Source organism: Arachis stenosperma, chromosome 7 (genome assembly GCF_014773155.1).
Source record: "Arachis stenosperma cultivar V10309 chromosome 7, arast.V10309.gnm1.PFL2, whole genome shotgun sequence".
In the NCBI taxonomy this organism is placed as follows: domain Eukaryota; kingdom Viridiplantae; phylum Streptophyta; class Magnoliopsida; order Fabales; family Fabaceae; genus Arachis; species Arachis stenosperma.
In genome coordinates this window covers 27,629,605-27,647,746 of record NC_080383.1, presented here as the reverse complement: position 1 = coordinate 27,647,746, position 18,142 = coordinate 27,629,605, and the positions used below count along the sequence as shown (strand labels likewise).

The 18,142-nt window shown below is 32.7% G+C and overlaps 1 protein-coding gene and 1 long non-coding RNA gene across 2 annotated transcripts; both read left to right on the top strand.

Annotated features, from left to right (window-relative positions):
* The first annotated feature begins 12,175 nt into the window (after positions 1-12,175).
* On the top strand, positions 12,176-14,515 carry LOC130941904 (protein CHLOROPLAST IMPORT APPARATUS 2). Its single transcript, XM_057870542.1, has 4 exons — positions 12,176-12,401; positions 12,837-13,514; positions 14,051-14,200; positions 14,349-14,515. The coding sequence occupies exons 1-4, from the start codon at positions 12,390-12,392 to the stop codon at positions 14,370-14,372; spliced, it is 864 nt and encodes a 287-aa protein (XP_057726525.1). The 5' UTR covers positions 12,176-12,389; the 3' UTR covers positions 14,373-14,515.
* Positions 14,516-15,419: 904 nt separating this feature from the next.
* LOC130940206 (uncharacterized) lies at positions 15,420-17,750 on the top strand. The gene is made up of 4 exons (XR_009070247.1): positions 15,420-16,045; positions 16,649-17,091; positions 17,197-17,302; positions 17,518-17,750. It is a non-coding gene; the product is annotated as an uncharacterized LOC130940206 (long non-coding RNA).
* The last annotated feature ends 392 nt before the right edge of the window (positions 17,751-18,142 follow it).

Genomic DNA, 18,142 nt, shown 5'->3' with positions numbered 1-18,142 from the left:
TTTTCGTTCTTTATCTTAAGGATTTGGGTAGATCGGAAGAATAACCTTTATTCTAATTGAGTTCTTGTAAACCTTAGAAAAGCAATTTATTTGAACAACAGCTTGAAAATAATTTCTCCTAAATCACTAATTATCTGGACTTAACGAGATATGTGACATATAATCCTCTTATATTTGGGTAATTAGGGTTTTTGTGGCTAATAAACTAGAATTGGACTTAAACCTCTAATTGACATTAAGTGACTGAGGAATTGGCAGTTAACTAGGTTAGAAAAGACTAAATTACTAAGGAATTAAGGTTTAGTCAAATATAGTTTGCCATAAATTGAATCTTGCATGATTAAAATAGTTGGTAAGAAATAGAAATCCGAAAGATAAACAACTCTGAAACCTTAATAGTTTTCTTCCATATTCCTCACGTCAATTTATTGTTTGCCTTTAATTCTCTAAATTTACTGTTTAATGCTATTAAACTCGCAACACCATTTTCTGCTTGTCTAACTAAGTAAATCACTCAACTATTGTTGCTTGATCCATTAATTCTCGTGGGATCGACCCTCACTCACCTGAGGTATTACTTGGTACGACCCGGTGCACTTGTCATTTAGATTGTGAACTTTAAAATCCACACCAAAAGCTATCACTTGACTCACTCTCCTCAGGTTCTACTTTTGATTTTAAAGCTATTCATTCTTTCTTTGTGTCTTAGCTTGTGTGTGTGGTTTCATGGGCTAGAAGTTTTCCTCTTAACTCATCATATGTTACTGGACTCAGGTTGTTACTTTCAGCTAGGACAGTGGCTTTTGTGTCCCATTATTTTATAAGGCTTCTAAGGACTTTTCTCACTAGAGTTTGTTTAGTGTGTGTCAAACCCATAGCATCAAGGTTGTTGATGATGATTGAGAATCTCTCAAACATCTCATCAATGCTTTCTCCATCCTTCATGGTGAATATTTCATACTCTTTTCGCAGCATATCAATCCTCGTTTCTTTGACTTGTTTGGTGCCTTCGTGTATGACTTGGAGTTTCTCCCAGATTTCTTTTGCTGTCTTGCATCTAGACACCTTTCGGTACTCTTCAAAGCTGATAGAACAGTGTAGCAAGTTTATAGCTTTAGCATTCAGTTCCACCTTCTTTTTGTCATCATCATTTCATTCAGCCTCTTCCTTTAAAATCACCACTCCATCAACACTTGTCTTTGTAAGAATTTTAGGACCATTCATAACTATCTTTCATATGTTGTAATCAATTGATTGAATGAAGATTCTCATCCTTTCTTTCCAGTAGGCATAGTTATTCCCATTGAAGAAAGAAGGCATGTTGTTCGATTGACCCTCTGTTAGGGTATAGGCCACTGTGGTTGTACCCAAGTTATTTGCCATTGGACCTTTCCTCCAAGCTGTGAAGCTTGATTCTTGAGACAGGGCTCTTGATACCAATTTAAGGATCTAAAAGGCTTAGAGAATGGAGGGTTGAATTTATGGTCTTCTTTAACTTTGAATAATTTACCCTTAAAATCAGAAATTAGAACTTGGCTTCTGATTTGTTTGCACAGTAGATAATGCAGGAAACAATTTTGTTTTGTCTCATAAAACCAGATAAACAGAATAGAGCAGGGAAGAAAAATGTGACACAGCCATATATCCTAGTTCAGTTGCCTTGTGCAATGCAACATACATCCAGTCTCCACCACAACGTTGGTGGAATTTTCACTATCATTTAAGTATTACATACACCAATTCTCTAGGACTCAACATAATCCTATCTGAGACTCATCAAGCTTTAACGTAAACTTGATTTGGTAATACAACTACTTAAACTGGACATACTAAGTGCTTACCCAACTTAGCAAAGGATACCTCACAGGAATTTGATACAAAATAGAAAAATAACCAAAAGAAATCTGAAATCACTCTTGGCTTTTCTCTCAAGTGTTTCTCTTAGCCTTTTTTACTCTATGACTTTTTCTCAATACCTCTCTTTCTTGCCTTTTACCTCAGAATACAAAGAAAGATATACATTGAAACAGAAATACAAATAGTAAACAATGAAGGAGATGATAATTCACAGCCTTTGTGCTATAAGTTGAATAGGATTAAACTCTTTCTGAAGAAGCTCTTCATCCTGACAGAATGTTTCTTTGATGTAGAAATACTATTTAAAATGTTGAACTCTTTCAGTGAAGCTTTCAAAACAAACTCAGATTCTGGTTCTCTCTCCTTAATTCTCTAATTAAAATCATTTTTCCCTTTTGTACCTTGCTCTAAACCATTGCTAAGGTTCCTTCAGAGGTCAATTTCTTGGTTCTTGAATCACATGTCATATTTTTCTTCTCTTTCTTCAATTAACCTCAAAAATTAGGGATTTTAACTTTGGTTATTTGCTTGACCGAGGAGGACAGAGTAGCAGAAATTTGTTTCTCAGTGATAAACCCAAATACAAACCTTTGAAATTGTGTTTTGGCTCTAAGTAATAATGTAAACCATTGATTTACAGTAGAGAAAATTCAGCCACCACTTTTTTTTTGGTTACCCGAAATGGTGGTGCAGAGAGTTGGAGAAGAAGTGAAGAAACTAACTTGCATGCAAATGGAAACAAATTATCTTTAACCTCTGAATTAGCTTAACATGCTTTTGATTTGCTTGATTGGACATTGCTTTTTTGTTTTACTTTCTCTTTCCTTCTTCTTTAGTGTTTAAGTTCGAAAGCTCTCTCTCTCTCTCTCTCTCTCTCTCTCTCTCTCTCTCTCTCTCTCTCTCTCTCTCTCTCTCTCTCTCTCTCTCTCTCTCTCTCTCTCTCTCTCTCTCTCTCTCTCTCTCTCTCTCTATAGTGTTTGCCCAAAGTGAACTTGTGAAGCTTAGCTTCGGGTAGCTTCTCTTTGCTTGATTGATATTGGACTTAGTTTTTTTTTCACTTGGATCACTTTGCTTTATTGGTTTGGACTGCAACAAAAACCAAATGGGCCTGCACACTTGAACCAATTCATCAAAAACTATTTGGGTTAACAACCCAACTTAATCATGTTTTTCATCATCAAATTGTTAATTATTTTTCTAATTCAACATGTTTAACTTTTATTTGGAAATAAAAAATATTTTTATTTTATAATAGAAAAAAATCCCCCTTAATTATGGTAAAAAGATAACACATCACTTCATACATTTTTTATACCTAGATTTCAAATGTTTGACATTTAAATGTTTCATTTTTTTTGGAAATATACAATAAAAAATAAATGAAAGCAAACAATACCTCTGTTAAGTTTTGGATATTTTTTTAAATAATTTTAGATATTTTTTCTCATTCAACATTTTGTTTTAAAGTTAGTTAATTTGTTAAAATGTTACCTAGATTTCTAATGTTAAATATTTCAATTGTTATTTTGAAGACAAACTACAACATACAACTCCGATAACTCAGCCCATCTCATGGTTTTAAATGTTTCTTCCATTAAGTTGAATGTTTGTTGTTGGGAATTAAAAAAACAAAAGAAATGACAAAAAAAATACGACATATATTACGAATGTTCTGTACTTGTTATTTTAAATACATTATATGCAACTAAACATAAAAAAATCAAAAAACAATATGCACAACCCCTACTTACAATATACTAAGAATTTCCAGAATAGTTTTAATAAAGACATGAATCCACCATATTGTTGGGGTCATTTATTATAATAGGTCCACTAAAGCATTCATTTACAATAGCTTGTGGAATGTTATTTTCTTCTATGTCAACTGCATCCTGAAAAAAATATGGAAAATTGAAAGAACATCCACAAGTTACATCGAATAAGATTCAAAAACTGTAGAAAACATAAACATTCGAAATAACTAACGTAGACGCAAATCACGGATGCATTTTCTTCTTTTTTTCCATGGCTTTCTTGATTGATTAGTCCAAACCTGAAGGTTGTTGTAAGTCGTCTATCTGACAAGGATGCATTTTTCTTCTTTTTTGTTGCATTCATACGGAATATTATGAGTCACAGAATCAAACACAACTCCATAAGTACTGCACACAACCTCATTAGAAACTAGTTTCTGCTCATCCATTTTCAAACAAAATGCCTCACTCTCTTGTAACACAACACAGAACATGCAATCACCCTTCTTTATAAATTTCACTTGGTGAGTCTAAACATATTGTAACTGTACTCTTGTTGAAATTAGTTCTCAATGGTAGAGCTAGATACACAAAGAATAACCCTTTTAAAGTCTGCGACGTCGTCCTCCAATTTATTTTGCTCTTTGTTTCCAGGAACATTATCATACTTATGGACAAACTGAATCAAGCTACTCTTGCCATGTAAAAACCCACCATAAAATGTGTGTATACTTTCACTCCCTTGAATACTCCTTATACCAGCCCAAAATCACCTTAGAATTGAAGAAGATTGGAACCCACACCCCTCAATTATCATAAAAGTCTACACCAAAAATATAATTGAAAGAAACATTGTCAACTGTGCAAATAGAAACATCCAAAAAATATAGAAAAAAGAACATCTAAAATATGCAAAAAGAAACATCCAGAAGTAATTAGCAAATAAGTTTGATCAAGGTGACTAGCAATGAACTTGAAATCCATTTGTTGTGACCTAAGTCATAGGTTTATATGAATTTGGGTCACTCACTCTCGAATGAGGCCACAAAACCAGAGTTCCATATGTTATCACTCATGTCAGCATGCAAATCTTTGTAGCGAGAGTAACCTACACAACAAGAAAAAGCAATATTTGTAACAAAAAAAATTGTTACAATAAATCAAAATTTTGAAACAAAAGAATTTTGTAACAAAAAAAGGGGCCATTGTAGTATGTCCCGTAACAAAAAGTTTTTGTAATAAAAAATGAAACTGTTACAATTCAAAGTGATATTTTGTAACAAATTTTTCTAATACAAAAGACCAGAAGTCGTTACAAAAGTGGTAACAAATTTTTATCTTCAAGGTATTTTTAGTGACAATCTATTTTTTCCTATCATAAAATTTTGTTACAAAAATGTAACTTGATTTTGTAACGTTTTTTTCTTTAGTTACAAAAGCAAAATAATTATTTTGTAATAATTTTTTTAATACAAATTGCATGCGTAATTTACTAAATTATTTTTTAAATTAACTAATATATTTACTATTTTAATAAGCAAGTCTATATTTATATATTATGCAAAAACATACATAATTCAAACATGCCTCATTTAGCTAAAATTGTTTTAAAACAAAATAACTTTAGTGAGTACATTGATTAGTTCTACAAGTTATATGTCTTGCATAAGTTTAACCAAAAATTAAAAGTTCTAACATAGATTAATGTCTCTATGAATCAAAATATTCTTGAGCCCTCAAGGTAGCATGTGGTCACTATTTCAGCACTCCTGTAAATAAGAAAAACCGAAACAAAAAATTAGAAACAAGATATAACACTAATTATAATTTTTTCCATTAAGTTTTATCCAAAATGTTTATAAAAATTTTGGCAGAACCTCCCCTAAAACTTGGATATTTCCACCGTCTACGGTTTCAACAAAAACAACCAATTCACAACTTATTTTTTAGCCAATACAAAACCAAATTTATCAAACCAAATAATAGGACATTTGTCATTTCTCAACCATGACACAAGTAAAATGTCATAAATAGATTCATATACAAATTAAACTATACTAATAATATAGGAATCATCTAGAAAAATGTATTAAAACCATTAGCAATTTTAGGAGTACCTTTAGGGTCTAGTTTCTTTCATTGTCAAAGCACGCTATGAAAGAGTTCACAACAGCTTGTTGAGCTTCCAATTGAGCTTTCATTTGAGCTAATTCTTCCTCTTTTCGTGTTCGTTGCTCTTCAAATTTTTCTTTGAGCACATCTATTTCCTTTGTTAGCTCCTCATGGTCTTGTATTGCCTCTTGAAGTTGTGCTTGAATCCTTAACTTAGATTATGAAACCTTTATGCCATAACTTGCACCACTTTTCTCACCTCTCACAAGTAAAAAAACTCCATTTGGAGTGAGAGAATTTTCCGAATCATAGGATTCATTGATCATACAGCTAATATCATCCTGCACAATCTAATTTGTGATTTGAAAATGAAGATAAAATTTAACTTCCATGCAATAGTAAAAGGAAAAGGTTAGTAATGTTACATCAATTTGTTTAGAAACCAACGAGCTTAGTATCTTTGAACTTGTACAAATTTTACTACATAACCTCAATTAGGCTAAAATTTAGTTTGGAGATTCCTAACTTATCTGGAAACAAGTGTGCCTTAGTTGCAACTCAATCGCTGTTCAATTTTAAGAGTTGCAAGCATTGGAAGTTGATGCATATTTTGCTGAAAACTGGTTCTTTTCAGCTTTGATCACCAATTTTCAAAAATTCACAACTCCCAATCCTTAACTTATAAAATTCTAAAATTTTAGAACAATAAGATAAGTTAATCAAATTTTAAAACAAAATTTATTTCGCTCCAAAACTCAGCTCGGAGGAGCCGCAGCAAAACAAACAAGTTGCTGCCCTCTTTGAACTCTTCTGCTGCAAGACAGATTTGATGACTCAACTTTAAAAATTTTCCATAAATTGTGTATTTAACGAAAAGACCTCAAGTTTTCTATTCCAGCTCCACATATTCCCAAGTTTAATCTATACTTGGTCTCAAGCAATTATGATCACCACGAAATCAGTTATAGCTTTTCAAAGTTTCTGACTTCATTTAAAAGTAAAGCAGAAAATCAGATTTTATAATTCAACTTTAAAAAATCATAACTAAGTCTCCAGTTAATACGAAACCTTCAAAATTGAATATTAATAACTATGCTTGTTGTAGTTTGCTTAGCTCTTAATCTCATATCATTTCAATCTCTATTAAGTTGCTGGTTCTTTTTCAAAGTTGTCGTTTCATTTTAAAACTCAGATTTTCAACAAGTAGTTTAGTGTTTCAAAATTCAACCCCTTTAGTACCTATCAAAATCAAATCTCAAAGCAATCACCAATCAATTCTACCACCATGCTAGGAGCTTCTGGGGTATCTTCTTCATGATGTGTCATATGCATTGTCTGTTATGAGTATGTGGTAAGACCTTTTTTAATTGCACCAAACATGGCCTTGCATTGGTCCATGATGATGCCCTATGGCACAACTCCCATACATTTCACCCAACGTGTAAGTATCCATTCAAAGCTTGGGATATCCTCATTTTCTAGAAGAGCATAACCAAAAAAAATAGACTTCTGGTGCGGAATTTATAACCACAAACTAACCGACAAGTGCACCGAGTCGTACCAAGTAGTACCTCAGGTGAATGAGGATCGATCCCACGAGGATTGATGGATCAAGCAACAATAATTGAGTGATTAGCTTAGTTAGACAAATAGAAAATGGTGTTTGAAGGTTCAAAAACATTAATAGTAATTCAGAGAATCAGAAAAGCAAGCAGTGAACAAGTTGTGAATAATATATGGGAAAAACAGTTAAGGCTTCAGAGTTATCTATTTTCTGGATTGACTTTTCTTACTAACTATTTTAATCTTGCAAGATTTAATTCATGGAAAACTATATATGACTAAACCCCAATTCCTTAGACCTTTTTAGTCTCCTCTAAAGTTTATCAACTGCCAATTCCTTGGTCACTTAATTCCAATTAGAGGGTGAAGTTCAATTCTAGTTTATATGCCATAGAAATCCTAATTACCCAAATATAAGAGGATTATATGTCACGTATCCCGTTAAGTCCAGATAATTAGAAATTTAGGAGAATATGTTTTCAAACTATTTTTCAAGTAAAGATCTTTTCCAAGTTATACAAGAACTCAATTAGAATATGGGTCATACTTCTATTCCACCCAAATTCAATAAATAAAGAACGAAAATAATTCTTGAAATATAAATCAGTACATGAACTAAAATAGAAAAATAATAGTATCAATCCATACAATAGATAGAGCTCCTAACCTTAATAGTGGAGGTTTAGTTGCTCATGGTTCAGAGAAAAAACTAGGATTCAGGTAAACTATAAAGTGCGGAATCAGCTAGAAGAGAAGAGAGCCCGAAGGGCTGATTCTTTTCCTTTTATATCTAATCCTAATTAATGTAAAATATATTTTCTAAAACTAAAATAATATCTTTTCCTAATTGTAAATAAAATAAAAGTTGAATCAAAATTAATTTGATTGATCCGTGCAGGGCTTGAGGAGTGTGGGGACCATTGGATTCATTAAGCTCCACGCTGAACTTGGCTTTTTCCAAGTTCAACATGGAGAAGGCAGCAAGTGCTTCAGCGTGTTTCTTTGAATCCATGCTGAACTTGGCTTTTCCCAAGTTCAGCGTAGAGAAGGCAGCATGTTCTTCCTTAGAAGTTCTTCAATCCACGCTAAACTTGGCAGGAACCAAGTTCAACATGGAGGATACAGAGGTTGCTGGAGAAGAAATGTGCACTATTATATATCATTGGAAAGCCGTGAAAGTTAACGTTCTAATGTCGCTGAAATCACGTCAATTGGACCTCTGTAGCTCAAGTTATTCCAGTTTGAGTGCAAGAAGGTCAGGATTGACAGCATCATTTGCTTTTCTCCCTTTTCTGCTACAAAACTCCGCCAAATCTCTCTGGATGCTACCTGAAATAAATAGAATTGTGCACAACTTAAAGTAGCATCCATAGTGGCTAAAAGATATTTAAATTTTGATTTAACTTAGCAATTCAAGTGCAAATTCACAAGGAAAAGATAGATAAAATGCTCACGCATCAACTTCCCATGGTGGTTAACACCGACAAAAGATGTAAATGGTAGTGCATGCCTACAATAAAGCCAACCACCAATAATGAAATAACACATTTAAGAAACCATAATGTGTTAATGAATAAAATTAAAATATAAACAAAAGTATACATACTTATTTTTTTGTATGTGGTATGAAAAGATACCATATCGCCAAAGTATTCATACGATGCTCTACACATTTCATCCACCCAGAGTTCACTTTTCAACTTGTAACTCTCATCAATGTCTATTGCATAAAAGAAGTTTGGGTTGATATCTTTCATTCACAAGAAATACTTTAACATTTTTTCCATGTCAGCATTATCATCAGTAGAACGGAACTTGCTTATAATATAATTCCTCACATCCTTTTTTGAGAAACACAAGTTTGAAGAACCATCCACTTCATTATCGAGTACAAAGTATGTTTTGTTGGGTTGTATGTCAGTCTCATCGTTATCATCAATGACACACTTAGCATGGATGGTAAGCTATTTGTATTCATGGTATTTAATCGATTTTTTAGAAGAATAAGGATGGGAATGCCTAAACTCTAACCTCTACACTATCCAATTCCCTTTTTTCCTGTCGAACATAACACACATCCTTGCTTTGCATTTTGTAGCAGTTATTATATTTGCTTGAGCTGTGCCCTCACACAAGACGTGCGATAACCTTCTCGACTACAACTAATAGATTGGTTAATTAGTAACTTTTGTTTCTTATTCGTCTTATCAAAATTTTTATTTTTTACTTTAATAACAAACCCTACTTTCTTTGCATAATTCGCATAAAATTCATGTTCCCGCTCTAGCAAATCAAAACACATTCCTATAGTTGGAATTTTCTTTTAACGAATATCAGTGTGATCAGACATCTGTAAAATAATTTAAACACAAAAAGAGCGCTTATGAAACTTTAGGCTGATTTTTAAGTGTTTCTTTGTATAATCACAACCTAAACATATATTCGGATAACATAAAAAAATAACCCAAACATAAAAAACCAACTTTTGAAAGATGAGTAAAAAGAAACATTTGAAATCTAATAACTAATAAACGTTCAAAATCATACTAAAATCCACTATATAATAAAAATAAGCATCCAAAATGCATGCTAAATAAATATACGAAATATACTAATAGAAAAAAAAACAAAACTACAACCAAAACATTGAAAAAGAAACTTCGAACATGACATAAGAGAAACATCTGAAATCTAACGATCAACAAACACATAATATCATATTTAAAACATTCAATATATAACAAAAAGAAACATCCAAAATGCTTGAAAAATGAAGATACAAAAATTGGAAAAAAATGTCTAAACTCAACCGAAATGTGAACCATTAGATAACACAGAAAAAAATCCAAAACATTGAAAAAGAACATCCAGAAAAAGAAAAAAATTCAAAATCAACCAACCAATAAACATGTAAAAATCATACTAAAAATGTCCATTATATAACCAAAAAAAATCCAAAACGCCTACTATATAAACATACAAAATCTCATTAACAAATCATACAAAACGAAGTACATGAGACTACTAGAAAAAAAAACTGAGTAAACTACTATTTCTATTCATGAAAGTTCAGAATGCTGAAAAATCTACCCATGAAAAAATAAAATTGACTTTATACCTACAAAAGATAGACTTTTGCAGACAAAATTATCCGTCCTAAAAATTAAATAAAATTTTTAAACTACTTTCTAATATAACTTAACTCTAACTTCTAATATTATTCTACACTACCACTCTCTTCAAACCCTACCACCATTTTATCCCCAACTACTACCATCACTTTCGCCATCACCATCACCAACACCATCTCCACTTCTCCTGGACCGGTCCCAAAGCACCAATTTCTTTCCGGTCCGGTTTGCCAAGAAGCAAACCCTGTCTCTGCCTACAAAAATCTTGAACTTGATAGACTCTCTAAAGCATCAGAATATCTCTAGCAGAATTCTACCTGTCTCCTCCCACTCCATCATCGTCAAATCAAACCATGAAATCAAGATCGTTGAGAACGGCGCGTTCAGCGAAAACATCGACTTTAATCCACCAACCATCAACACCGTCGCGCAACCTCCATTAGCCACTGCAAGTCAAACTTGCAGAGCATGAGGACGCGGTCTCCGACGAAGACTAAACTCCACAATTTCACGGGAAGATTAGAGAAGAATTTCATCCATTGGTGGTTGTTGTCGGAGAAATAGAGGGCGATGAGTTTGGTGAGGACCATCACCAATGGCTTCAATGTTTGGTTTTACAATGGTACTTTTTAAACCCTTCATCTCTTCTCTCATTTTTTGTTACCCATTTCTGATTTAACGCTAAAACCATAAACAAGTTCTGAGCTTTCGAAGCTTCGGAGGAGGATAGGAACTCTAGTGTGTTTTGGGTTAGTTGTTTACTTTGCGATTTGAAATTTTTGGAATGAATATTTGTGCTTTGAAGGATGAAACAGAAAGGGAGGATGCGATGGAGTTGGAGTTTTGGAAGGGGGGAAGGCGAGGGAAGCAGAGTTTGCAGTTGAGGTCGGGGTCGAAGAGGTGGAGGGAGGAGAAAGGGTGGTGATGGCGGTTGTGGTGATGGTGATGGCAGTAGTTGGGGAGGAGAGTGGTGGTAGGATTTGGGATTAGGGTAATGGCACATGGAGTTAAATTAGAAGTTAGAGTTAAGTTATATTAGAAGGTAGTTTGGGAATTATATTTAATTTTTTAGGGTTCGGATAATTTTGTCTGCAAAAGTCCATCTTTCATGGATATAAAATCAATTTTATTCATGGATAGATTTGTCAGGGTTATGAACTTTTATTGGTAGAAATAGTAGTTTACTCAAAAAAAAGAAAGAAAAGAACAACCAAAATGTTTAAAAAAGATCTGAACATGACCTGAAAGAAACATCTGCAATCTAACATCTAATAAATATCCAAATTTAGGATAAAAACATATATTATACTACAGAAAGAAACATCCAAAATGCGTACAAAATAAACACGAGATCTGGAAAACAAAATCCAGAATTAATAACTATCCACATTTATGTTGAAAACTAACAACCAATAACTATCCACATTCATATTGAAACATACAAAATATAATGAATAAATCCAACTTATTCGCTACATAAATATACAAAACCTAACAAAAACACATTTAAATTCAAACAATACAAACATTTAAACCAACAGAAAAAAACCATCCAAAATTTTAAATATTAGATAACATAAATGATCATTATGTTGACAAAGAATAAGATTAACACCCTCAACATTGTCTTCAACAGAAGGATAATTCACAGACAAAGAGATTAATTTCGAGTCTCCTTCGTCAATTGATGAAGTTATTGATACTATAAAGAAGAATTTTAGGTTGCGTTCAACATGACTAATTTTGATGGAGAGTTGCCGCTAACGACTCATGCATCCATGAGAAACAACAAGTAGTGGAAGCGACACATCTGGGAATTAAAGAATATGCAACTCCGTGATAAAGAGAGCTCTAGAACATGGCTGGGGAAGCACAAACGCAGCGACCAAGGCCACCACATTTGTGGTAGTTGTGGGAAGACCGGCAAACCAAGGTTGCAGTGACAACAGCAGGGAAGCATTTCACTACGACTATGAGAAGAAAGGTGAAAAAGAAGCGTATTTTAGATTTTAAATTTTAAAATTAGGACTTTTTAAATAGTTGGTGCATATTTAAACGTTTTAAATTTTAAAATTAGGATTTTTTTAAAAATTAACTGCTATATTAAGTTTGCTATATAGAGTTGGTTCTTTATATTTTTCGATATGTCTATTTATCCTTCTATGCATATGTGGATTATCTATTTCCTCCACTAATTGACCATGCTTATTCTTCTTGTTAGAGGTTATATTATTATTATTATTATTATTATTATTATTATTATTATTATTATTAATGTAACATTCCTCTGGCTGACAGCATATTGATAAATTTGCCAAATATTGAGATAGTGTGTTATCATTTGACCCCCCTAAGAAGATAGTTTTTATAATTATAGTAGTCATATAAATATAGATATAATGCATTATTATGCAAATAGAAATTGAAGAGGAGACACACAAAAACACAGAAGGATAGAGAAAGAGAAACAGCCGTTTTCAGAGATAAGATGGGATACACTTCACTGCTTAGAAGTCCAAAGAAAGAGGAAGAACAAGAAGTGCCAGAAGCTACTTTCTCCTCCTCCATATTACCCTTTTCCAATAACCACCAACTACTATACCACGATAATGATGATGAAGAATTCAGTATCTTGGAGCAACTTGAAGGAGTCTTGGACATTGAAGAAGAAGAAGAAGAAGAAGAAGAAGAAGAAGAAGAACAAAAGTTGTTACCATCTCCACAGCAGGGAATGGTAACTAGTTGTAGTGGCGATGATGAAGAGCTTCATTGGGATTTCATGGAATGGGAGGAGGATAATCATCAATTCCCAGAAGCCGAAAATGAATTGAAGGTAGTCATAAGAGATGATAGCAGAATAAGCAATAATAACAAGTGCCTAATGGAGGAGGAGGTGAAGAAGATGGTAGTAAAGAGGGAAGAAGAAAGTAATAACAATAATGTTGTTGGGTTTTGGGAAGTGGAAGATGAAAAGATGGTGGCTTTGAATTTGAATTTGAACTATCAAGAGGTTTTGGATGCTTGGTCTGACCGTGGCTCTCTTTGGGCTGATGACTACTCACTTTCATTGGCAACCACCAACAATGGCTACTACTATGTTAGTCTTCTCATCTTCTTCACTCCCTTAAGCTTCTCCTTAATCTTCATATTTGTTTTTCACTGTTTTTTCGTGAAGGTATGTTTGCAAGTTTATGTGTAGGATATGTTTGGATTCACTCATAATTTTGAGTTCAAACATATCTTGTCATTATTGATGTTTTCTTAAGATAACTTTAGAATATAATTACGGTGAGTATTTCTCTGGAATAATCATAATTATTGTTCAGATTTCTATATTGTTACTCTGTAATGATATATCATTATTAATCTTTCTTTTTGGTTCAAATTTAATTTGATCTTCTTTCTTTGATTAACATTTTATGTTGCTTCAAAATTTTGGGCTGTTTCACTTGATTTTAGCAATTAAGATGTTATTTGATCTAAATGTTTTAATTAAGAGTGATACAATTTTATTATTATTATTATTAAATTCTCAATTGCAAATGAATTCTTAGAACATATTTTCATAATTATTATACTCTTATTATTTTGTTAATTAGATAGTATTAGCCTCATGATGAATATTGTGCTTAGATGGGAGAAGTGCCAGTATTAGAAGAAGAAAGAACAAGAAGGGAAGCAAGTGTTCTAAGGTACAAAGAGAAGCGCCAGAACAGATTGTTCTCCAAGAAGATAAGATACCAAGTTCGGAAACTAAACGCAGATAAAAGACCAAGAATCAAGGTCACTTTTTGAATTTCAGTTTTTTCCCCATGTTATTTATTTGCTTCTCTTCTATTGGTTGTAAATTTGCAATTTGGGCACTTTTTTGTTTTCTGACGAGGAACAGGTTTTTTTTCTTTTTTTTTTCCTTGATATTTTTGGTTTGTAGGGTCGCTTTGTGAAGAGACACTGACGTAGAAGATCCCACTTCGCAACTCCAAAAATATCTTTCATAAATATCTAAGATGACAAGTCGTACAATTATTTTTAATTGGTTCTAAATGAAATATTCTTGTATTTATCCATTCTAATTATTATCATCTTCTTTGCAATTCATATTAATTTGGAAAAAGAAAATATAAAATATATATGCTCCTAATTTCTGGTCCAAATACTTTGTTGTCTTTTTTCAACTAATGAAAATTACTTAGTTTGGGGAAATTTTAATGTTTGGTGGACTTTGTATTGGTGAGGTCCACCAGTTTCGTCATTAACTTCCATTTTGTGTTCTTTTTGGTGTCTTTACCCTTTTATGCATTTTTTAAAGCATGGCCTGAAATTGTCAGTTAGTGATGAACTTTACATCAAAAGGTTCGCTAAATGGGCACATTGCATGGCTCTTAGGTAGAAAATCGAATTGACCTCCGATTTTGATTTTTTTCCCCCTTATTTTACATGAAAAGCATATATTTAATTTCGAAATCGACAAGGAAAAAAGAGGGGGCGGGGTGGGCTTGATATTTTCTGAGTTAATTTAATAAGCATGAATACTGTAAATACAAAACGCAACAAGAAAACTAGAAAAGTTGACATTATAAATGTATAATAATAGAACAGTTTGGTTTTGCTATCTTATGCTTATTACTATAAAATTGAAGGGACACCACTTAGATTACCCAAGAATATTATGTGTGTATTTCGAAATGTCAAAATTGTTAAAAGGCTTTATAATTTTTTGTATGTGCACAAAATTCATTAGATAAATTGTGTTTAAGGTAAAGTATTGTTTAATTTTTAAAGTTTTTGTCTAAATTTAAAATCGTTTTTAATTCTTTTTAAATCATTTTTAACATTACAATAAATTTTAAAATGTTTCTTTCTTTAAAAAAAATTAATTTTTGAATAGATTTACCTATAATTTATAATTAATTATAAAATAAAATTCTTTCCCTAATCCTAGTCTATCCACTTATGACTTTTCTTTTTTTCACTATCTCCAACCCTAATTTTTCTAACCATTTTCACCTGACCATAGATATAGTAATGGGTCTTTATGAGATGGAGACTTCTTTTTCATTTAGTAAAATGTCCCTTGTTTTCGTTCTATTTTCATCAAGAATCTCCCTTTTATTTTCTCTTATGGGAGAAAAGAATATTCACTAATCACTACTATATTTTAGACTTTTAATAACATTTATCTTGTAATATTTATTAAAATATTAATAATTATTATAAAATTAAATATTAAGTAACATTTATACTCAAGTGTTAGTAAATATCTTTAATTTTTTGAAAAACTTATAAAAAAGTGTTGCCTATTCTCAACTACATCTCAAAATCCAAACACGTTTTTTCATTCTCAGTTCCTCACTCTCGCTCTTAGTGCTCTGTAATGGTGAAACCACCTCTCCATCCTCCTGAATTTCTCGCTCAACCTCTTCAATCTGTCGCTCCCTTCATCAATTTCATGGTTCACAAATGAAAACCACAAATCGAGTGCTCTACTCTGAATCCGCCTCTTCATTCTCTCATTCTTTACTATCATCGAAGTCGCCGTCATCGTCATCGCCATTGTGATGATAAGCAAGGATATCTCGAGTTCAATCTGAAATCTCTGCTCTAGGATCTGAATTGAAAACTTTCAAGGTGCGTAGATCTTAATCTATTATTTCATGACAAATAGAAGAGAAATAATTGAAATTACTTCCCTTATCTTTTCCTGAAGTAGTAATTGCATGAGAAATGAGAATAGTAACTTATGCAGATAGATAGTAACAATTGTATTTTTCACTCAACTGATTGAAACTTCTCATGATCTGCAATTAAAATTACTCATTTCGATCTGCAATTGAAAAATGATATATAGTTACTCATAGGTAACATTTTTTACGAAAGTTCTTTGTGCTTTTGGGAGTGCATTTAAGATGTTTGAAGAAATGCTTCAAAGAACTTTATGTTACTATATATCTTATAACTTTTTAATGGTGTGTTTGTTTGTTTTGGCCCATATCAATTTAGCCCAACCAAATGTGTCCTCATTGTATTCGGATAATTGTAAATTCTTTTGTTGAAGATAATAATTTAAACTTAAACAAAGATGCAGAACATTAAGAACAATTGTTTGGAGCAGCTATCAAAATCCAACTTCTAAGTAAAATAGTTGGTTACTGCCTTAACCAACTATTTATTTGGTTAAACTTATACTTTATATCTGCATTTGATTCTAAGGCTTATTCTTTTGAATGGAAGCCATGTGCAGGTCAATACCATTGGAAGAGCGCTCATGCACAGTGATATTTGTGTTTGGTGGCTTGAGTATTAGAAGTATTATGGGGTATGTATATCTCATGGTTCTGATGTTTTTTATTTTACTTCATTTCTACCTTCAATTTTGACATTGTACTATTTGTTGGGCTTCTTTTGGCTCCACCCCTCATCCAAAGTTCGGGCTGGGAATCAATGTTCTATTTATTTGGTTTTTTTGGGATTGCATGGTAAATAGAAATAACTGAATCTCATACAGGTTTTCAGATGCCTATTAGTTCAAAGTATTGAAGTCCTTCCAATAAGTTTCTTGAGCTGTAAATTTAATTAAAATCATGGCTTGTTTTGTTGAGTTGAAAATTGAAGGTTTTTGGTGTTTTAAGTTCTTGAAGGAGGTGAGGTGCAGTTAAATGTTGGATCTCTTTCATGTGAGTACTCATGATTTTTTGTTTTTATTTTCTTCGTGTGATACCTTTCATTACTTTTTACCCCTTTTTCTTTTGACTTATTATTTTAAGCCTTATGGTTTATAGGGTTATTGTCACTTCTTTTGCCTTCAATTGTCTCAGTCACAAGCGTCCAAGGTACCATGACACAATCATGGAAAAGTTCTCTAAGGTATTGAACAGCTCTTTGAAGGTATGTTCAATACTTGATGACAATTTATGAGCTTTTACTTTGTCTTCTTGAAGGGAGGAGTGACTTGCCAGTTCTCTTTGGTTGGGATTATGATATTCTAACATTTAATTTTTTAAGAACTAAGTGTTGGATCTCATTTTGTTTTGCATCATGTTACCCTTCTAGCATCTTCTTTTATTTTCTCCTCTTAAAAATATCTAATTTTCTAACTTCAGGTACTGCAGCATTGGGTTAGGTCCTTATTCTTGAGTGGAATATCATAGGAGTTTGCACCAAGTATAACAACCCCTAATTGTAACTACTGAGGATATGCGTGTGAGAGAGAATGTGACAGACGAGGTGTGATGTGTGTGCGCTGTAATATAGTTTGGGAATGGACTTCTATTTCATGTTTTGTTTCTCAAATGCAGGAGATTGATGCGTGAGCATTTTATCTATCTTTTTCTAGTGAATTTGCATCTAATTTGTTGAGTTTAATTAAGAATTAATTATATTTTAGCCACTATGGATGCTATTTTGAGTTTTGTGCAATTTTATTTATTTTAGGTAGCATTCGGAGGGATTTGATGAAATTTCTGCAGAGAAAATGAAGAAACCAAAGAGATGACCAGCGAAGACCAACACGGACGCATGGCTCACGCAACCGCGCAGAATGGAGAAATCGCAATGACGCGATCGCGTGCCTAACGCGAACGCGTGGACTGGAATCTGCACAAATGACGCGAGCGCGTGGACGACGCGGACGCGTCACATGCGCGATCTGCAATAATATAGAAAACACTGGTTACAATTTCTGGGTTGTTTTTGACCCAGTTTCCAGCCCATAAAACACAGATTAGA